At 37.5% G+C, this 21,915-nt stretch overlaps 3 protein-coding genes and 1 long non-coding RNA gene across 10 annotated transcripts; 2 read left to right on the forward strand and 2 right to left on the reverse strand.

Annotated features, from left to right (window-relative positions):
• Window positions 1–1,436: 1,436 nt before the first annotated feature.
• Window positions 1,437–8,564, reverse strand: LOC140786772 (endo-1,4-beta-xylanase 1-like). Of its 2 annotated transcripts, none has more exons than XM_073135413.1 (12): window positions 8,417–8,564; window positions 8,284–8,343; window positions 8,114–8,170; window positions 7,434–7,490; window positions 6,308–6,672; window positions 6,081–6,222; window positions 4,990–5,354; window positions 4,763–4,922; window positions 4,313–4,662; window positions 3,987–4,164; window positions 2,879–3,415; window positions 1,437–2,734 (listed from the first exon to the last, which is right to left on the reverse strand). In XM_073135413.1, the coding sequence occupies exons 1-12, from the start codon at window positions 8,474–8,476 to the stop codon at window positions 1,619–1,621; spliced, it is 3,447 nt and encodes a 1,148-aa protein (XP_072991514.1). In that variant the 5' UTR covers window positions 8,477–8,564; the 3' UTR covers window positions 1,437–1,618. The 2 variants fall into 2 exon arrangements, with proteins under 2 accessions (XP_072991514.1, XP_072991513.1); XM_073135412.1 differs by having other exon boundaries at window positions 6,308–6,675.
• Window positions 8,565–11,363: 2,799 nt separating this feature from the next.
• On the forward strand, window positions 11,364–12,126 carry LOC140786775 (uncharacterized). The gene is made up of 2 exons (XR_012108702.1): window positions 11,364–11,659; window positions 11,762–12,126. It is a non-coding gene; the product is annotated as an uncharacterized lncRNA (long non-coding RNA).
• A 1,001-nt stretch (window positions 12,127–13,127) lies between these two features.
• LOC140786773 (sulfite exporter TauE/SafE family protein 4-like) lies at window positions 13,128–16,394 on the forward strand. 6 transcript variants are annotated; one of them, XM_073135414.1, is made up of 12 exons: window positions 13,128–13,491; window positions 13,590–13,749; window positions 13,823–14,023; window positions 14,103–14,164; window positions 14,243–14,291; window positions 14,367–14,425; window positions 14,514–14,600; window positions 14,691–14,741; window positions 14,943–15,182; window positions 15,629–15,722; window positions 15,807–15,947; window positions 16,116–16,394. In XM_073135414.1, exons 1-12 carry the CDS (start codon window positions 13,327–13,329, stop codon window positions 16,193–16,195), a joined length of 1,389 nt encoding a protein of 462 aa, XP_072991515.1. In that variant the 5' UTR covers window positions 13,128–13,326; the 3' UTR covers window positions 16,196–16,394. The 6 variants fall into 6 exon arrangements, with proteins under 6 accessions (XP_072991515.1, XP_072991516.1, XP_072991517.1 ...); XM_073135415.1 differs by having other exon boundaries at window positions 14,243–14,285; XM_073135418.1 differs by lacking the exon at window positions 13,823–14,023 and having other exon boundaries at window positions 13,188–13,491.
• Window positions 16,395–17,372: 978 nt separating this feature from the next.
• On the reverse strand, window positions 17,373–20,181 carry LOC140787402 (uncharacterized). Its single transcript, XM_073136302.1, has 2 exons — window positions 19,831–20,181; window positions 17,373–19,181 (listed from the first exon to the last, which is right to left on the reverse strand). Exon 2 carries the CDS (start codon window positions 19,107–19,109, stop codon window positions 17,583–17,585), a length of 1,527 nt encoding a protein of 508 aa, XP_072992403.1. The 5' UTR covers window positions 19,110–19,181; window positions 19,831–20,181; the 3' UTR covers window positions 17,373–17,582.
• Between the last annotated feature and the right edge of the window lie 1,734 nt (window positions 20,182–21,915).

Genomic DNA, 21,915 nt, shown 5'->3' on the forward strand with positions numbered 1-21,915 from the left:
AAATAAATGGTTATAATTTGATATCTGAGAATGAATGAGGATGTAAGGATACAAGCCTAGGTGTAATGAAGTAAAGTCTCAAATAAGTAATAATAGACACGGGCATTCATACAAAGATAGGAGGGGCCTAGGTAGGGCGATGACACTAGAAGTAAGCCTCTCTCTTCGTAACATAACAATAATGCCTAAGAAAGGAAAAAAAAAAAAACTACAGATGCAGCAATGCGGTCTGTATTGGTCACCAATCATCATAATTACTCGATACATCCTTGTTGGATACGATGAAAACCCCTGAAATAGGGGAGAAAGGTGGAGAGCATGAGAGCAAGCGACAAGTGTGCGAGAGTGGAGTTCGTCGACTAAGAGGGAGGAGCCACAAGATGCATGAAGAATGACAAGGTGAACATGAGTGGTAGTGAGGCAGAGGAATTGTTAGCGATAGAGGACGATAGCGTGGAGTGCCTAGGGTTTTGAGCATAGTGATGACAAATTAACGGATTCAAGGAGGGAGAGGTACACATCTCTAGACTTAACTTTTCACTGGCAATGAAGATGGTAACCTTGGAGTAGTGACGATAAGAGTTAAGAGGAAGAGAATAGAGAGGAAAAAAGTTCTCTCAAAAAGAGGAAAAAACCCGCCCCTCTTCACTCACTCAAGTTAGGAGAGGGGAAAGGAGGTCATCACCTACAATGAAGAAAAAACTTTTTCTAGACGGGGAGAAAGTGGTAGTGGGAAAACTTAGCAGAGCCAGGGCCAACACCGATAGAAAAAAAAAAAACTCGTATATATGAGTACTACATGAGAGGGTAAATGCTTAAATTTAAGCATAGAAGGCCTAAGTTAAATTGGGCAAAATCGCCAAAGGGTAAATTATAATTTGCCTTTTCTATTTATTTCTCCGGACCTTATTTATTTTATTTACTATTTTTAGAATAATTCCTCGTTCCAGTTCAAACTTCAGAGAAGCACGAGCATTACCTTCCCCTTTGTGCCGAGCAATCGACTTCGAGGTATCACTTCTCAGGTACAGGTGACAAGACCAATCACGTAGTCGTTCGACGAAATGCCCCCGAGGCAACTATTTCTCATGTAAAGTTTGTTGCTTATTCTGGTATTTATTTATGCACTTTTGAGTCCTTCCAGATAGAAGAGGTTGTAATGTTGTATGGGAGCATCTGGTGAAGTGGGATGACGACCTGTCTTCTCTCACCCTTTGCAACTAGTGTAATTCTAAACTAAGCAATGGCTACCTTAATTTATCGGTTTGCAGTACGAATTCGTATGCAAATGCCGTCTCTGCTATTTTTTTTTTCATGGATTTTGTAAATTTAATTAAATCTTATGTGCATAATTTGTATTGGACGGGGGATATGAAAATGAGGAGATCACGAACAGTGATTCTGAACGAGATTGCTTGCTTGTGCCAATAAAGTAGTTTCTTGTAGAAAGAACAGCAAAACTTATATTTCATCATTCTTCCATAATTACACCAGTAAACAAAAAGTACATATAAGAAAGTGTAAGAAGCGGTACATGCATGCAATCTGATATTTTTCACAACAAACAGCATTGTAGCTTATAGGAAATTCTATCTTTTCACAAGCCATGCTTCATAAATCATAATTTTATGGCTAATAATAGAGGAGAATCTCCCTTTTCGACAACAAAGGAATGCGAAATTTTGTTTGAAGCAGTGGTTATTTCCACAATATATGTTCCATGGTATCCTCTGAATTTGAATTCCCCATGCCCATCGATATGTCCATCAGCATGTGACAACCACTCTTGCTTCAGAGCGAGATATCTCCGACCAGCTTCATTGAGGGTGCCGTCAGCATCAACCAAGTGAGAGTTCTGTCTGAACATGATTAATTCCCAGAATCCCCAAAGAACAACTCCCTCCACGGAGGGATGTGCATAGGCTTCACGGAGGACCACCTCCAAGTCATCAGCACGAACATATTCATTAGATGCAGAGACATCCAGTTCAGTAAGCCAAATAGGGAGACCCAATATTGCCAATTTATCCAATGCAGCACATATGATCTCTCCCACTGGATGATCAATATGACATTGTGTACCAATTCCCCCAACAGGGGCACCTCGTTCTTGCAGATCAAGGATTTGCTGGACGTACTTCTCTGGAGTAGATTTCGGATCACACCCATCTTCAACATTATAGTCATTCACAAAGAGGACTGCAGAAGGATCAAGTTGATGGGCTTCTCTGAACATGTATGCTCTGATGTCTTTGCCCAATCTATCTTGATAGAAAGACCCATGGAGCATCTCATTATTGACATCATGGTGCCTAAACTTACCTCTATACCTAGATAATAAACCTCTTAGGCGATCCTGGACGGCTATCATCAGACGGTTGCTATCTAATGATCGAAGCCATGTCTGAACAGCATCTTCTACTTCCCAGAAGATGCAATGGCCTCTAACCTCTTTACCATGTCTTCGACAAAAATCAAGCATCTCATCAGCATCTCTGTAGTTAAGCTTTCCTTGCTCCGCCTCAGTCCAGTACCACTTTAACTCATTCTCAAAAACAGCCCAATTAAAGTTCTTAAGGAAGAAATCAGTATATACATCATTCTCAAGGTTCAATCTGCCTATGCATGTTCCAAATGGAAAGCTGTTATCTGTCTGTCTTATCCTTAAAGATGCACCGACGACACTGCTAAGATCTGATCCTTCGAACTTTAAGATGACATCACGCTTTCGTACCTGTGACACATGCATGATAAGTCATTTAGTGAAACAGCGTTGAAAAGAACCTGTAGGTCTATTTTCCTCATCACTACAAAATTTGCAACATGCAACACTAGCATGAATTTTGTACAATTTATGATTTTTAGAAAAGTAAAGTACCTTCTCTGTCTTTTCTTTTAGATGTTTATATCGTGCTTTCCTATCGACAGGAAATATCAGGAGACCCATAACCATCAGGTCAACACCTGGTGAAGGACCTTGAACATAGACAGTAACTTTGGCTGGATGCTTTTCAATCCTAAATGATCCTCTAACTTCATACCATCGGTCAGCATCTGCTTCAACTTGGCCTCCATTGACCCACTTACTGTCTACACCTAGAGCAACATTGACATGTTGACTACCATTTGCTCCTGAGCCAACACGAACCCAAGCAGAAACTTGGTATGTCAAATGTAGCTTCAGCTTGTCAGTGATAGTTTGAGAAGGACCCATCCAGGTTTCAGTGCGATTAGTAGTGAGGATATAACGGTAGCTTAGATGTTGGTGATGACCATGAGTATCCCTTGAGACAGAAGGAACCATATGTGGTGATTCCAAACATACGCTTAGTCTACATGAACCAAGGGGAGCCCACCCAGACAGACCATCATTGAGAGTGCTGTTCTTGATTATATTGACTCCATACAGAACATTCTGCAGAAAAAAAGGGGGGTTTAAAAAGGAAGAAAGAAAACCTTCAAATGAAGTTCAAGAAAGAAGTACCAATATTCAGGAATCATATGGAGAGTATTGAGTGGAAACAAACAGACAAGATAAAATCGTAAAAGTCATTTATTGATGCATAGGCTCCAATGTCAAGGAGCTGATGATTCTGTTGAAGATGTCAAAAGGCATTAGCTATAATGACTTTTGCTTTGAAATTGTAAAAGTGGAGGAAATTGATGATTCTGTAAATATGATTATCAGTCAAATTTATATGGATGTAGCAGTTGAGGAGATGTTGAACACCTAAGCTGTATCAAATTGCTTGATGTGATTTTAGATACTTGATAATGTAACAGTAGATAGCCTACAACTCCACCTACTTGTTCTTGCACTCATGAAATGTGCCAGGATTTCATGCACATTGATAGAAACAAATTTTGCACATTGATTTATGTGTAAGATGCTTTATGGCTGGACAAAAACCAGCAACTAATAGTGATTAAAAGAGAATAAAAATACAATATTAGCAATACTATTAAAGGGAATATGATCTATTTACCTCAAAATTAGGTAGAGGTGCAGGTGGAACTTTAGTTGCACGAGTTATTACTAAACTATCCAGAAGAATGTCTATTCCTGCAGGAGGGCCCTCTAAAAATATGAGAGCTTTTGAAACAGCACCATGAAGGAGAAATTTTCCTTGTAAATGCACCCATTCCTTCTCTGATGCCTGGGTTCTTTTGAAAAAAAAATGCAGTCAGGATTCAGGAAGAAATGTCACTAACCACTATGACAATTTTCTCAATATAAAATTACTGAAGGGTTCTTGTGTAAGAATCACAATGATAAATGATGGTTGTTGATAATTGAAACTATTAAACTCACTTGGCAACACTTATATATTGTTCACGGCCGTTTCGTGATTGAATCCACAAAGTGGCCTTGACATCAGCATAAGTAGAATTCCCAAATATCCGAACAAATGCAGACACCTCATATGACAGCTTTGGCTGCACCCTGTCAGTGATTTCCTGCTGGATTCCATTCCAACTTTGGCTGCGTTGAGTTGCTGAAGCAAAATAATTTCCATTCAAAGGTAATATTTTTCTGTGTCCAGCAGATTCATGTCTAAGAATCTTGCATCCTCTTCCAGACCAATTATTTAGACCATTTTCAAATCGAGGGTTCTGAATGATTTTTTCTTCTCCAGCAGTGAGAGGCATTGTATTCACTTCCTTGCAATTAAAAGATGCATATTATTCTGTTTTAGTAACAAAAGTAAGGAATGACATATGACCACAGAATAATCATAAGTCCAAAGCTGAAAGTGCTTACTTCAAATTGCTTAAGAGCGGAGCAAGAAATAGTGACAGAATCTATGAGGAGGTCCACGGAAGGAGGAGGCCCTTCCAAGTAAAACACAACAGACTTGGGCATGGTTGTCAAAGAAAAAGAGCCTTCCAACTTCACCCAGTGTTCTTCAGAGGCTAACACCCTGCATTAGTCAATCCCATCAGTAACTAAAGATCTTCAGCAACCAGTATAATTTTCAAGACTATTACCTCTCAATACATAAATAGCTTGTTGAAAAATCTGGATACTCTAATCTCAGGGTTGCCTGGACTGCAGTTGATCCCTGAATACCCCCGTAAATTCTAACATACGCAGAAACTGAATACAAAGTACCAACAGAAATTTTCCCTGTAATATCTTGCTCTAATCCTTGCCAGTGTTCAGCACGTTTTGTGGCAACAGCATAATTTTCTCCCAAGTATCCTCTAACTCCATTAAGGAAACCAGACCACTCTGAAGCTACATATGCATGACAGCAGATGGGATTCCAGCAATATAACCCTTGGGAAAAGTCATGATTCGAGATAATGCTATTTGTATGAGAGATCTCTGAGGTAACCACTGTATCTGTTTTCTACAGGAGAAAAAGAAGAAGTTAGAAGGTTCAAAAATGATAAGATTGACCATGCATCCATGGATTATAATATCTTGGCCAAAGATTGTCGTGCATGTGGCGGAGCAACACATGGGAAGATTCCTAGAGGCGATCCACAGTTGATCCGCTCAATTAAGTGACGATCAGCTTGGTTGATCACCTAAGGGAGGGCCTCTATTACCACAGGTCATATCTAAGAGGCACCCAAAAGTGTGTTGGACTGTTGACAGCACTTAACCCTCTTCCCATCCTTATGGCAGTTGCAACTTGCCGCTTACTCACCGCACAGCAACGTACGGTCTTTGCTAGATCCTGCTAAAAACTAAATGCTACTAAAAGCTTGACCATTACAAGAGCAACTCATATTTTTATATATCCCTCAAAAAGTAATAGAGCGAACTTATGAACTCAAGCAACAGCGGTAAAAACACAAGACAAGGGAACTAACTCATAAAGGGTATGGAATCCAGCGAAGAGGAGTCACAAGCTCTTTCACCAGCTCTAACCTATAGAGATGTTTTGAATGCAAAGTTTGTCGAGAGGAGAAAGAGCTTATGCTTCTCGTATCTGAATAAGTTCCTGTAAATGACTAAATTCCCAAAGGCAGTGTTCTATGTTCTGATGAGAGAAAGCATGAAGTTTAAAAAGAATCCCCAGTGGATGTATAAGGCAATGCAGAAGTTATCGGATTGATAGACCAAGTACCTTGCAATACACAATTGCAGAATCAATGAGCAGGTCCAGACCAGGAGGAGGCCCTTCAAGATAAAACACTGCACGTTTTGGCAACTTTGCTAACGAAAAGGAACCTTCCAACTTCTCCCAGCAGTCTTTCGAGGCTAACACTCTAGAACAACCAATCATGTTGGTGAGCTCTTTGACAAAAGCAAAATATACAGAAGAATAGCAAAAGAAAATCATTCAAGCAAGACCTTTCAATAGATAAATAGCTGGTAGAAGAATCTTGGTTCTCTAATTTCAGTGTTGCTTGAACTCCAGCAGGTCCCTGAAGATCCCCATGAATTCTGACATAGGCCAAGACTGTATATTTAGTATCAGGAGTAACTTTTCCGGTGATGTCATGTTCCAAACCTTGCCAATTTTCAGTTCGACTCGTGACGATTGCATAACTAGTCCCTGAATTCGGTCTTACTCCATGATGGTAACTAGATTCGTCTGAAGCTACAAATGCATTGCAGCAGTTAGGATGCCATGAATTCATCCCTTCAGAGAAGTCATGATTGGAGATTATGCTTTCTGTGCTGCTATTGTGAGAATCAATGTTCACCCCAGTTTTCTGCTGGACAACATAGAAAGATATAATTTCCATTTCCATGTGATCATGTCATGTTAGGAACTTAGGACTGAAAATTTTGATACTACAGAAAGCATGGGGCTGTTTGCTTCAGAATGCCATAGTCTAGCCAAAGAACTCCTTAACTTATAGATAGCATTACACTTAAACCTCAAGGTGATCCCAACATAAATTAGCATATACTTACTCCTGTTTATACAATCTTGTTTAAGAAAAAGCTTCTTAGATTAAAAAGTACATCTCGAAATCTTGCGTTTTAAAGATCTCACATTAATGTGGCTATTTCTCCATCGAGAGTAATCTAATTCAGGTAAATAGACAAACTACTAATCGACATTGTACAAACTACAAAATTGAATCTAGTCTTCCAAGCAATACCGTTTTTCACCAAAATATTAGGATAAGGTAGTAGAAAACTCAAAAGAAGAAGATTGTCCTTTTGGTACTTTGCACAAGAAAGAAATAAATAAAAACTTTAAATTTTCTAGCCTGTCTCGCTAACCATTCCACCACATATAAATAGTACATGACTCTTAGTATCCCAACTTTCAGAGAAGCCAAAAAGTTGTCATAACTCTAAGCTACAGAGAAGGTAAAAAGTGACCTCAAAACCAAAGTGCTAATATTAGTTATTCTTAAAATCTGCACTAGAAAATTAATTTAATTGACAGGGAACTAGCTTAAATTTCAACATAAAGACCCTACTTGAATGAATCAAACAAAAGACAAATCATGCAGAATACCTCAGGGTCGATCTTGTTAGTACTGCTGCTTTGTGGATCACTAGATCTTCCATTTCCCTGCCATAGGTACAAGAAGAATACAAATTATGTCAAAATGATGTGGAAATACAAAATGGGGCATCGTCATAGCATTACATTTAAATCCCAAGGAAAAAGTTTCCTAGACTAAAGAGTACAGCTTGAAATCTTGCGTTTTAAAGATCTCACATTTAATGTGGCTATTTCTGAGAGTAATCTAGTTCAGGAAAATCAACAAACTACTAATCTGCATTGTACAAACTACAAAACTATATAGTCTTCCAAACAATACCATTTTTCACCAAAATATTAGGATTAGACAGTAGAAAACTCAAAAAAAGAAGATTGTCCTTTTTATACTTTGCACAAGATAAAATAAATAAAAACTTTATAAATTTTCTTACTTGTCTTACTAACCATTCCACCATGTATATATAGTGGTTTACATAACTCCTCGTTTCCCAACTTTTAGAGAAGCCAAAAGGTTTCATAATTCTAAGGCACAGAGAAGATAAAAAGTGACCACAAAACCAAAGCACTAATATTAGTTATTCTTAAATTCTGCACTGGCCAATTAATCTAATTGACAGGAAACTAGTTTATATTTCAACGTAAAGACCCTACATGAATGAATCAAGCAAAAGACAAATCATGCAGAATACCTGAGGGTCGATCTTGTTAGCACTGCTGCCTTGTAGATCACCAGATCTTCCATTTCCCTGCCATAGGTACAAGAAGAATACAAATTACATCAAAATCATGAGGAAATACGAAATGGGTCATCGTCATATAGGAGAACGCAGGAGATTGGTCATAGAAGCCCCACTATTACCTCAGAGTTGTTCATATTGCGAACGGTGCTTCCTGAGTCAGCTGCGGATCTCCTAATCTCCTACAAAAGAACAACTTCGATCGAATAAAATAATGGAAATCTATTGGGTCTCTCTCGAGTGCAAGAGATCTACCTCGGGTTTCGCGGCGCGTCTCGGTCCTCTGCGACACAGCGCCGAGAACCACCTCTTCATGTAGACACCAGCGCCGATTTCAGTCCCTGGTCTTGCCTTCAAGTTTAAGACCTCTTTCTTTTCTCTACCAACTTACCTACCAATTAATCTAATATGAAGAGAATGGTAATATGCTTTTCTTAAGGTGGTGGGTTTACTTCACTTTTGAGATTTTTTCTTTCTTTAATATAACCACAAAGAAAATATATTTTTGCATACTACAATCTAGTTTGTATGATTTGCACCAAAAGTACACTTTATTTTTAATTTTATAGGAAAGACTTCTTTTCCTCTCTTCTTTCATGTTAGCCTGTTAGGTTTTTATCCATCCTTTTTCTTCATAATTTACCCACATCTATGGGAATGATTTCCCCAAGTATTATTCATTCATCCTCCCTTGGGTTTATTTGGGACAATCTGAAAGGTGTGTATCAACTTATCTTCTCCTCGCAATAGATAGGAGTATAAAGGAAGTCTTGGATGCTTTAAGACCCGTTTGGTTTGAGTTCACAAAGGGTCAAGTTCTGGAATCCTACTGATTCAGCAACTAAATTTTTTTTATATATCTAATTAAATTTACTTTTAAAAATTATAAAATAAGACTAATTAATCGAATTCGAGACTTAGCCTCAAATCAAATAAGCCGTTAAGACTTTTGGGTGTGGGAGAGACAAGGGTCGTTGAAGTCGTAGATCGAGCTTAGATTGATAGACATGCTATTATTTGTTATACCTTTTACAGATTTGGTACCTATGTTTTAGTAGTTGTGTAATTTAGGGGAGTTAAATGTATGTCTTCTTCTATATTTATTGTATTCTGTCAAACCTGTAACAATTTTAAACTGAGTTGATATAAAAATTAACTCAAAAATTAAAGAAAGAAAAGGAATTACCCAGCTTTCAGTTCTAATTAATGGTTATTTGTTTTTTTTTTTCAAAAAGAAAAAAACTTCAGCAAGCTAATTCATTGCTCATGAATCCCACCTAGTTTACGAGAAAGAATAAAGTCCAATCATAGCAAAATATGACAATATACACTAAGAAACATGGGTAAGCTCTTTGGGTTTGGATCCAATAGCAAATATTCGTTCGTTCCACTTAGCTAATTGGGCCAGTTTACTGGGGATAGACTTTGAACTCTGAGAAAGGCATAAGCCCACTTAGCTAATTGGGCCAGTTTATGTGTAATGTAGGCTAATTCTTTTTATTTTTTATTTTTTATTTTTATGAGTCTGAAAATTAGATATGGACTAGACAAAGAACCAATCTTTCCTAGATACAGAGATATTTATCTTCCTACCAAACTTTCGTCGATATAGTAAGCTGACTAGTCTAGACTTTAAGTTACTTGCGTCGCCGCCGAGCTACTATTTCAAGCCATCTACATTGTCGAGCCATTAACCGAGTCAAACCGTTGAGCTAAGCTACCGAGTTATAAAATTATCAAACAATTTTTCTCCACAATAATAATTTAAAATTAAAATCAATTTCATGACCTCCTTGATCTCAAGTTCTCAACCCAAGAAAGAAGCTAATTAATGAGTCAAAGTAGGGAGTCCATAAAACTGCAATAAGCTTACAAAATTCTAAGCAAAAAACAGTCCAGAGTTTTTGAACTCAGTCCTACGTAGCAAGTTTTGTTTGATCGATCCTTGAGAGTAGTAGCTGTCACCGCATGGAGAGATCGCCAGTCAAAAGAGAGACATCAACATCTCCACCTCCAAACAAACCTCAAACGCTATACATCGTACAGCTGAGCAATTCGTTCATGTGATTACTAATATAGCAGTCACCCAAAAAGTGGTAGGGGACTACCTGCTCCTCTCTTCTCTCGCTCTCGCTCTCGCTCTCTGTACGTAAGGAGGAGAGAGACTCTCTCTCTCTCTCTGTGTGTGTGTGTGTGTACGTAAAGAGCAGAGAGGGAGAGGGAGAGAGGGAGAGAGGGAGAGAGGGGCCTTTGCGTGTTACTGTGGGGCTGCTCAGAATCATCTGTAGTTTTGTACAAGCAAAAGTTACTATTCCTCTCTTACTAAATATGATAGGTAGGTAGCTTTTCATACAGGTCCCTATAGATTTCCGAATTTCTAGACTTGATATCTCTACTCTTTTTTTTAGTATATGAGTATATCACATCTGTACTTATTGTTTTTTAAGAAATTTATAAAACAAACACTTTATATTTTATCTATATTATTGTTCACATCTTGTTAGATAATAAGATATTTATTATTTAACGTATAAATATCCTGAGATTAGTTTTCTCAATGGAAAAATAATCTGAGTTACTTAATTGTAAATGCAAGATGACCTTATACCCTCGAGTAATTTTGTTAAGATTAAGATAAAAGTAAAAGGATAATCGAATTTTAAGGCCAAGTTAGGAGTATTTTAGGTATTAAAAGAAAAATATTATGTAGGATGTTTTTAATAATTTTTCCTAGTTTTGTTTTGAAGACAGTAACAATAGTGGCAATAATGACCATCTTTATGCAGGAAGGACCTGCTCGCTTCAGTGTTTCCTTGCAGGAAGAATCCCCACAAGCAGGGCTCTGTATAGGTCTTAAAGCCAATGGTATCTTCATATTAGAGATGTTTGTTACTAATTATCATCTCTCTCTCTCTCCTCTTCCTTTTTTACTGTTAACATGGCATATTTGTACTACATATGTAATTATTTTTGAAGATATTAGAGATAGAGAGGGGCACATAGATCTAAGTTGGTGATGTTGGCCTCTCTCTGAAATTTTTGTGTCACTTTCCCTGTTTCTTGTAATCCCTGCTCCAACTGTTGTGTCCTTTTGGGTCCCTCTCTTTCTGAATGCTGACCCCTCCACTGATGCCCAAAACAAAGCTGGGGATTTTTATGGTTACAGATGCATTCAATGCCTGGATTCATAGTACACCTTTCCAGGTTGCCCATTTGCACCTCTACCAGACCTCACAATCACCCTCTTAATCTCTACTACCATTAAAGTTCCAACACCAGGCTTACAAAGAATTCAACATCATTCGTATACAAACTCTCTCCTTTTTACTCATCATTCATTTACTCATTCAATCATACCCTCAGATGGGTCCCCTTTACTGCTCAGTCAATACATCAAGAAATGCCCATCTCCTCTCCTTGCTCCTCCTCTTGAGCTCCTTTCAAGCCCTTCACTCTGCTGAAGGGAGAGAGTTGTGGAAGCTACAGGAGGTTCCAAAGGTGTGGTTTTTCTTTTTTAAATTTTTTATTGCTGTTGTCATTGTTTTTATGCCAAAGTTTGGACCTTTAGTCTAAGAATGGTTTGTAAAAAATGAAATGCAGGGGAGAGCAGAGGAAGGTATGGTAATGGTGGAGGCCATGATAGGATCCAGGCCGCCAAGTTGTCAGGGGAGGTGCATCTCCTGTGGCCATTGTGAGGCAGTTCAGATGCCTGTAGCTCCACAGGACCAGAAGGGTGGGATTGGACACTTGTTCAAAGTAATCACTTCCAAGTTTGACGACAGTTCCAACTACAAGCCTTTGAACTGGAAATGCAAGTGTGGAGACATCATCCTTAATCCATGAGACACCTCTTTCTCCTCTCCTCTCCACCTTTTCCTGTTTCTGTCCTTGGGTTCTTTGTCTATATCTGTAACATAGTGACATGTATTTAAGAGTAGTACATTATCATTACAAGTTTTCATCAATTTTGTTCTTGCTAAAGTATTGCTATCTGATTTCTGGCTAAATCTCATAGCAAGAGGAAAGATCTCTCTCTTTGCCTATTCCAGTATAGACTACTCTTCTCTCTCAAATGCAAGGCTACAATGATTGCAAAAAAGTTGACCTCCATAGTTTTCTCCATTAAGGAGCTAGTTTCAAAGATTGGCTCATTCCAGATGTGACATATATGATTAAATCACTTAGGAGTTATGAATGTTGCTTGATAAGGTAAGACTTTAAATAAGACATATACAAAGTATACATTAACAAATGCACCTAGAGATTATTTATTGAAAAGTAGTACTAGAATTTCCTCATGATGTCTTACAATGTTGTTGATCACTAGGATACTTTACATGCCAGTGATAAGAACATAAATGCACAAAATTGTGGGTATTATTTATGTCATATTCATAGTTTTGACCTCGGGTACATTGTACATATGATTTCCAATGAAAACAACAATTCTTTGAAACTTTCAATAACCCTAAACTTGTTCCAAATAACATGTCATTGGTTGATGCAAGATTTCTTATACCTTCTGCCACGTTCTCAGCAACTTGTATACCTGTATTTTTTTTTTTCCTTTCTTTGGTCTTCATAATACAAGAAAGTTTTTGATTTTAATACCCCCACAAGACTTTAGCCATCATATATTTGGAATTTGGAAGTGAAAGGGAGGTTACCCAACTAAATCTATTAGCACTTGAAAATAAGATGCATCTCATGCGCAAAACCAGGGGAATAGCCACAGTTTTCTCTAATGTACCGGTCAACGTAGATGAACTATGGAATGAGCCTTCACTGAGATATAGTTGAGAGAGAATTATGGAGACTTTTATTATTATTATTATTATTATTATTATTATTATTATTATTATTATTATTATTATTATTATTATTTTGTTGTTGTTATTATTATTATTATTATTTTGTTGTTGTTGTTGTTGTTGTTGTTATAGTTGAGAGAGAATAAGCCTTCAATGACAACTATCGTTTCTCTATTTATCCCCCTCATATATGGCGAGTTAATGGATAAAAAGGAAACGTACAACCTTCTCTTACAAAGCAAAGCAGCATAAGAAAGAGGAAAAAATGAAGTCCACCAAAGAATTATAGTAGAACAGGAGCAGGAGGAGTCATTCTTGGGCCTATTTGGAGTTCAAAAGAAAGCAAAACGAAGTATGGATACTATTAGCTTTGGAATCATCCATAGCAGCATAAGCAAGAAATTTATTGCATACCTCATCACAGCCTCATCCATAGCCATTGCCATCACCTTCGTCTTCTCTAATGGATCTAAAGATGACCCAATTGCTCTCTCATCAAGAAGTGTTAGAGTCTGGCCTGTAAGCGTTCGTTGCATTTCTCAGTTGTAACCAAATGGTCATGCAATTGCCATGATCAAGTTACCCGCCAGGTGTTTGATACGGTTCTCAATGAGCAGGATCTGGAGTTGAATTGGAGGAGCATCTTTGCAACCGTCGTCGGATTTCTCGGCTCGGGTTTTGGCACCGTAGGTGGAGTCGGTGGCGGCGGAATCTTCGTTCCGATGCTCAATCTCGTCGTCGGCTTCGACACCAAGTCGGCCGCCGCTCTCTCCAAATGTAAGCAAATTCACATAGCTATACACAAAGTTAAAATAAATGTATCAATCATTACGTACGTGATGATGTTAAGGTATGATCATGGGGGCTTCGGCGTCGTCGGTGTGGTATAACCTTCAGGTTTCACATCCATCAAAGGATGTACCCATCATAGACTATAACCTGGCATTGCTGTTCCAGCCTATGTTGATGCTTGGGATCACAATTGGTGTTGAACTGAGTGTTATCTTCCCCTATTGGCTCATCACTGTCCTCATCATCATTCTTTTTCTAGGTTTGTTAGCATGAAAATAAATTCTATTCTATAGTATATGATGGATTTGTAATTGTAACTAGTTATATTGGCGATTCAGGTACTTCATCCAGGTCCTTCTTCAAAGCAGTCCAGATGTGGAAGCAGGAAACCATACTCAAGGTTGTTTTAGTATCCTTAGAAATTGTCCAGTTGGTAATTGTACTTTGACTTATCTAGATTAGCATATGGATGGTACAGATGGAGGTGGAAAAGCAACAGGAAAGATTGAAGTCCAATGCAAGTTATGGTACAAATAAAGATATTGGTTGATTATGATACATATTTGTGTATGGAAAGACTGACATTTCTTTGTTTGATGCAGTGGTTAATGAATCAAAGTATGAGCCTCTCCTTCCTCAGCCCGTAAAGAAATCCAAGTTTGTAAGCATTTAGCAATTTTGTATGTCAGAATGCAAGGAATTATTAGCTACCTACTTAATTGTGGTGTGATTTATATTTGTCCTTGAAGGATACACTAGTTTTCAACATTAGGTGGAAGGGGATCCTTGTTTTGATCCTCGTCTGGTCCTCCTTTCTTGTCCTCCAAATGTTAAAGGTTCTCCCTTTTGTCACGTTCTCCCTTTACAATCTGGCCTTTTGGCTCTTTTGGAATGAAATGTTAATGATGGTCAGGTGGTGATTGCAGAATGGTTCAGAAATTTGCAGTCCTTTCTACTGGGTAGTCAATATCTTGCAGGTTAAGGATCTCATCTCGATTCCACCACCCCCCGTCCCCATCTTTTATTCTATGAGTGTAAATGTTATATGTGAAAATTGTGTATTCCATCAAAGTGAGGATAGCTTTGGATGATTCCAATCACATTGGTCCTGTAACTTTGCACAAAAAGAAACGTTAATAATTTGATCAAATTTGACACAGTTTGATGAACTTGTTCAGGTACCAACTGCCATGAGTGTATTCATATGGGAGGCTATGGAGCTATGGAGGGAGAGCAGGGATAGACGGATGTGTGGGAACTGGGAGTGCGTGTGTGAAGCCTCTATAGAGTGGAATGGAATGCAAATTCTCTTTTGTGCCCTATGTGGCCTACTAGGTGGCACCGTCGGCGGACTCCTCGGCTCCGGTGGTGGCTTTATCCTCGGACCCCTCCTCCTTGAGATCGGAGTTATCCCACAGGTAAGTATCACAAATGTAAATTTTGTTTTTCCATTTAAAGCATAAATATAAATATTAGGCTAATTGAGCTGGACAATATTGATGAACGTGGATTAAGTCTAATTAAATATATGTGGATGATACTTTTAATAGCCTAATCCTCTGTAGCCCCTAGCTGTAAGAATTTTTCTGGTGTTCAGTTGCTTTTGGGAGCCTGCATTGGCTATGAAGTCAGTTAGAAGATCTTCTTTTTTTTTAATCTTTTAATATTAAAACCATGTGACTTGACAGTCGATCAATCGTAGGCTACAAAATGTACTAACTTTGCAATGTATATGGACCATGTTGTTTTGATTGCAAAATGCATATGCAATGCCAGTCAAATTGGGTTGTTTCATACTCAAAACTTGTAAAACTCACTTGCTTAGATTTAACCTAATGAGTTGAAGGAACTTTGTTTTTGCTAGGTAGCAAGTGCAACAGCAACATTTGTGATGATGTTCTCCTCATCCCTCTCAGTAGTGGAGTTCTACTTCCTGAAAAGATTTCCCATCCCTTATGGTAATTGCCTTCCTAACCATGGTGACAACCTTATTATGGTGCAGAAGAATGAAGTCTCATTGTTACTAGCTTTTGCATTGGCAGCAATTTATCTCATTGCAGTCTCAGTGATAGCTGGTTTCTGGGGGCAATTCTTTGTAAGGAAGCTGGTAAAGGCTCTTGGAAGAGCATCCGTTATTGTCTTCATACTCTCCTCGGTTATCTTTGCAAGTGCTCTAACAATGGGTAAGGAGAGAAAAAAAATCTGAACTCAGCTTGATCGTGCTCTCCTCCTCGGACACTGCTTTAGCAAAATCCTCGCATGCTAGCATACCAAATTTTAGGAGCTTAATAAGCATCAATAATGATATTTGATCTATGTACTTATCTTTAACTCTTCTTCCTTAATGTCAGGTGTTGTGGGAACTGAGAAGACCATTGCCATGATCAAACAAAATGAGTACATGGGATTTCTTCACTTCTGTGAGAAGTAAAAATTGAGGAAAGAATAAAGTTTCTGTAGGGTCAATATCTATTTGACCTTATTTCAATAAACGCGTGAAAATCTCGCATGTGTTAGCTCCTTGCTAACCTGCAAGAGTTTGCTCTTAATACACCAATACTTTGTTCTCCAATGACCAAACATTATCTCTATCTCAATAAAGTTAGAATTGCAATTTGCAAAGAGTTGAATTTTCTTTTAGCTGATGAGATTCTGTGTAGATATCTTGCACTGAAACAGAATGACTAGAAAGACGTGGCTTCGGCTGTAAATGCACATTGATCACTGTTTTATTATGTAATGCCTGCATAAGCGAGAAAGAATTCTCGCTGTCTTTTTACTATCACAAGAAAAATAATGCATGATGCAGAACATAGTGGTATTGATTTCCAGTATAAATTTTCTAATAGAGAAGCGAATAAGATTAAGATGTAGATCCAGGAAGTACCATTTGAGTAGCTAGTAGATCACCTGGAAATTAGGAGCATATCTCCTTACCGAGTGCTTTACAGTCAAGAAGACTCGAGTCATCTAGATGCACCAAGCATGTGGAGTTTGTACTTCCTTGCTCTAAAGTCAACAAAAAGCAGTCAGATTATCTAGAATACAGCTAAACTCTGACATGCCAGAGAGATTGCTAAGCTTATGTTGTCAGGCCAATTTCATGAAGAAAATGAATAAACATATGATGATCCAGGGACTCTTCATAGTGAGAAGATTCCTTTTAAGTCTAGCATGGAAGTTGAAAGTTAGAGAAGATTAGGTACAGTTGGAACAACCAAAAGAACCACCAAATATCCATCAAAGATTAGATTAATTTCCATAGCTATCCCCATTAATGGCTAATCCAACAAAAAACAGCCAGTAGTTAGTACATACTAGCAGTAACTCCGAACTTGGTACACATGACACAATCTGAACAACTGTTAGATGAGATCAAAGTTAAAGATGGCCGGGTAACCATGGGTAAGCTGGCAACCAGTACAGTATAACATGCTAATAGCCAAGCAGAATTATAGCTGTGAAAGAAGTTGGGAGTAATATGGGGGTATGTAAAGAGCTGCATCCTGTTGGAGCTATATGCAAGTGGAAGCAAGAAATTGGGCTGGCGTTCTCCATCACATAGCGAACAATTGAATGACTCAAAGAAAGAGAACATAAGGCTAGACTTTGTTTCTATATCTATGTCGACACATCTCTCTTTTCATTTGAACTTTGGTACTTGTGACATACTAGGCAATGTTTAAGCAATTGCCCATGGAACTTGAGAAAAAAACACAAGAAAGTTGCTCCTATTGCCTCTGCAAGCCTAAAAGAGAGGAGAAAAACAAGACTCTACTAAGACCTACTAGTTGCATATTATAGCAAAGTTTGCAATATCACTCTGAAACAGCCTCTTCATCACTGTTTGCTTTCTTCTGGATCTTCGGCAGATTAAACTCATCAGTATTTTTATCTCTCCCTTCAACCACAGTATGCAACAAATCCTCTGACTTTACCTTTCCTTCTTCCCCATTGTCACTTGAAGCTAAAGAGCCAGTGGAACTCTTATTAAGCTCCTCTGGTTTAACAACTGTGTTGGACATTCTAGACTCCCCCGTCACTGCATTCTCTAAGTTAAATTTATCTTCTTCAGGAGGTCTTCTTTCATTTGTGACATTTTGATCATCAGAGGAATCCAAATTAGTAGTCTCATTCTTCAGAGAGACAACTTTAGTTATTGGATCAGTAGCTGTCAGATTGGTCAGAAGCTCCATTTGGTTGTCCAGCACAGGTTTTGTATTCAACTGCTGTTCTGCTTGACCATTCAAAGAAGTTGAATTGGTCAGCAGTTCCATTTTATCAGACAGGTTATTTGCTGAACTCATCTGTACTTCGGTGGAATTCTTCATCACATTTGTGGTGGTTAGATCAACCTTCTGCTCCATATTATTGTTAGGTTTATCTACTGTTGAATTCAAAAGAATTGTAGTATTTGATTTTCTCTCAGGTTCGCCAACAACAACACTTGAATTCTTTGCCTCAGAAGCATCCAATAAATTAACAGCACTTGATTCATTTCCTCTGAGATGTTCAATTGCTCCATTGACCAAACCTGAATCTTTCCTTTCTAGATTCTCTTGATGTTCCTCATCCAAGTTCCTGACAGCTCCACTTTCATTCACATTTTCTGTCATTTGGACATCATGACCTACTGCGCTAGAGGCATCGTCACCTCTAAAACTCTTTTCCTGTGACTCATGAGATCTCTCTCCGTGTTCTGTCACTTGGCTATCATGAGCTACCGCACTTGATGCATCATCATCTTGGAAACTTTTTTCTCGAGCCTCATGAGATGCCTCTTCCCGTTCCGCTGCTTGAGCATTATGAACTACAGCGCTGGCTACATTATCACCTTGAAAACTTTTCTCCCGAGCCTCATGAGAACCCTCTTTATGTTCTTCCTCTTCAAACAAACCGGAATCATCAACCTCAACGTCCTTTTCTTCTCTTTCAGAAACTTCTTCTCCAAGCTCAACTGCATCCACATCTTTCTCTTGATCTAGTTCATCAATCATGTCATCTCCAGATCCAGACTTCTCTTCATCCTCATTTTCTTCACGCTTGATTTCTTGTTCTATATCTTCAACATCTTCATTTTCTTCTTCTTTAATTTGTGCTCGTCTAGAATCCGTCTCCTCTCTGTGAGGACGGACCTTCCTGCCAAACTTGAATACCTCATGCCGGCTACCATCATCCTTGATTAGCAAAGGGGAATTGCTCTCCTCATATTCCTTCTTATCATAAGAATGCTTAACTTGATAGAGCAACCAAAGAGTGACAGCAACCAAGAGGCTTATCTGAAGAGCAGTTTTCAACCTGAGCCCTTTGGATCTATGATTTCTACTTGATACCTGCCTCAACATGGTAGATCTCTTTAATGAAGAGAAACAATGTTTACCTAATACTGATACTTTCTAATCGTATTTCACGGGTCCCTGCACAGGGAAAATGAAAGAACAATCTGTCACATATGTCTATGAGCATATATGATATTTGAAGATTAAAGAGTGGGGATAAGATAATAACAAGTTGGACGATTAAGCGAACGATTCAATCCACTTTTGCTTCTTTTTTCCTTCAATAATATGGAGGTGCATCAAACCAGTACAGTGGTGAAACACCATAAAGATCATGGTTCGAGAAAACGTCTAGATAGTATTTGGTGCATGCAGCAAATCAGAGCTCTATTAAGAACAGTAATCTCAAACACAGTTAAGCCAGAATCACAACCTTCCCCCTTAATCTGAAACAATCTTACACTAGTTGGTAAAGGGTGACTGATGACGATCTTACCAAAGCTATAATATTATTGTCCAACATAAAGAAATTAGAACAAAAAGGGGGGGAAAGAAAACTAATTTCTCCACCAAAAACACATCAATCAAACACGCAAAGCACCAGAAAAAAGATCAAAATCCCATCTTTCCACATTGTTAAGAAAACCCACTTGTTAAAACACAATTAAGATCATCCATCAACAGAAATGTGGCAGCCCCATGCACCACAAATCCAGAAACCCACAGTAGGAATAGCCGCAAAGATCCCATCTTACCGGGCCAAATCGAAAAAAGTGAGAGAACATACCTGAGGACGAAGCAAACTCCTGTTTCTTAGGGTTTTCCGCTGATGGAGAAGGATATTTAATCTAAAGAAAAGAGGAATGGAGGAAGAGACTCCGGGTTTCCTTAGTCAAAGCCGCGAGTTGGTGGAGTTAGCATTCACTTCTCTGAAAGGATCGGTAAAAGCAACGATCCTCCACCTAAATCCTGCGATCAGATCTATCACACCAGGAAAGCCGAGCAGAAATTATACTAAAAAAACGATTTTTTTTTTTTTCTCTCTCTCTCTCTCTCTCTCTCTCTCTCTCTCTCTCTCTCTCTCTCTGCTAGGAACTTGAATTAGGTTCAGACGGGCCAGGGGTTGAATACTTGACCCATTAAATATATAGCCTCTAATGGCTCATTTAATGCAAAATGACCTAATTAGCACCGGCCGAATGAGGAGATATTAATTCCAAATAACCCAACTTTAGATGATAAGGATGCAAAAGATTATTAAAGAAACAACTATCATTAACTCTTAAAGTACTATTTGTTAGATTAATTAACCAATTGTAACCAGTAAGGGAAGTATATTGTAAAGTTTGAACTGACAGCTAATGAACCCTAGTAGTCAGGTCGTTCAAGGAAAATTTAAAATTGAGATAAAACTAAGATTTGATTTAAAATAAAATTAAAAAATTTTATTTCAATTTCTTAATATTTGGGAATAAAATAGTGTTTGACTGTAGTAATTAAAATAAATGATAAAAAGTAATAAAAAAATTGGATCTTATTGTCCTTTTTCTAATGTAATATAAAGAATATTTTTTTCAAAAGATATAAAATAGGTTTAAAATTAAGTATAATTTTGTTTTACAATATTATATTTTCTTCTAAGGATTATTGTTACAATTTCTAGTTCATCAGAATTAGAATATATAAAATATAAATATATTCTAATATATTATCAAGTGTATTCTATTTACAGTGAGCGCAAATTATTTATTTATGTTTTATAATAAGTGGGCAAGGTTTTTTAAAACTTTATCCAAACTAAAATTTGAAATAAAAATATCTCTAAATAATAGGGTTTATTCTATTTTCCTATTCTAAAATCTTATCCTATAATTTGACATATAACAAAGATGATTTTATCTGAAATAACCCTCTTATTCCACGTAGTCAAACGGCCCATTAGTATAGGTTTTGGATTCAACTTCCAGTTGTTGAGTCTGTTGTGACTCATTACTCATTAAAGAATACTAATCTATTTATCTAACTTATGATTAGCCTGTGGAACAATATATTGTGACATAAATTTCTGCAGTGATATTTGAAATGGAAGGAGTAAAGTTGTGCATAGATAAGCTTGAAGTGGTTTGCAGTACAATCAATAAGGAAGGTTCAGATATGCAAAATTATCTTTCCTTTTCTTTTGTTTCAGTTAATTTGGCACTGGATTGAAAGTGGGTGAGAAGTCACGATAAGGATTTGACTTTTTAGATGAACTTTTCATGTAAAAGGTCCAGATCTTTATCCAGGTTTTATCAGGTACAGATGGGAGGGAATCAAATCAAATTTGAACACTTTATGCCATAATTAAGTAAAGGTCAAATCTATTTATATTAAAGCAAGCAAGGTTAGTAAGGGAGAGATGGTTATAAATTAATAATACTTTGGTCCCAACCTTCTAAGGGTTTCAATGTCAGTAATTATCATCCTATAACTATAAGAACTGGGCATGGTTTCGTGCTTCTAATAAAAAAAATTGAGAGTCAAAGATACCAATTAATTAAGAGTCTAATCTAATAGACAGGTAGAGTCCACTAGAATATTGTGGGACCTCCTGGGTCACTTGACAGATTTGAACTCGCTTTTTAACTAGTAAGAAATAAATCATAATAACTTATATGCATATAGAATATTGTTGACTAATATAGAGTGCTTTTTGCAAAAACCTACTGTGGTTTTTATTTTTGCATGTTTACCTTTTTTTTTCCTTAAATTTTTCATTGCATACTTAACCAAATGACTCCTTTTTTATTTTATTTTATTTTAACCAAAGTGCTATTTATATAAATATTGTAGGAATTGCTTTAAATCTAAATAAAATTCTCTTAATCCACAG

Source organism: Typha latifolia, chromosome 4, assembly GCF_019914945.1.
Source record: "Typha latifolia isolate L0001 chromosome 4, TyphaL0001v2, whole genome shotgun sequence".
NCBI classification, from domain to species: Eukaryota; Viridiplantae; Streptophyta; class Magnoliopsida; order Poales; family Typhaceae; genus Typha; species Typha latifolia.

Excerpts from the sequence above, each read along its gene's own strand:
- LOC140786772 (XM_073135412.1), bottom strand. The coding sequence starts at position 8,476 with ATGAAGAGGTGGTTCTCGGCGCTGTGTCGCAGAGGACCGAGACGCGCC. Across the intron at positions 8,171-8,283 it reads GCAATATGAACAACTCTGAG|GGAAATGGAAGATCTGGTGA; the intron begins GTAATAGTGGGG and ends TACCTATGGCAG. Across the intron at positions 3,416-3,986 it reads CACCTCTACCTAATTTTGAG|AATGTTCTGTATGGAGTCAA; the intron begins GTAAATAGATCA and ends TTTTTTCTGCAG.
- LOC140786773 (XM_073135414.1), top strand. The coding sequence starts at position 13,327 with ATGGATACTATTAGCTTTGGAATCATCCATAGCAGCATAAGCAAGAAA. Across the intron at positions 13,750-13,822 it reads GGCCGCCGCTCTCTCCAAAT|GTATGATCATGGGGGCTTCG; the intron begins GTAAGCAAATTC and ends GATGATGTTAAG. Across the intron at positions 14,165-14,242 it reads AGCAGGAAACCATACTCAAG|ATGGAGGTGGAAAAGCAACA; the intron begins GTTGTTTTAGTA and ends TGGATGGTACAG.
- LOC140787402 (XM_073136302.1), bottom strand. The coding sequence starts at position 19,109 with ATGTTGAGGCAGGTATCAAGTAGAAATCATAGATCCAAAGGGCTCAGG.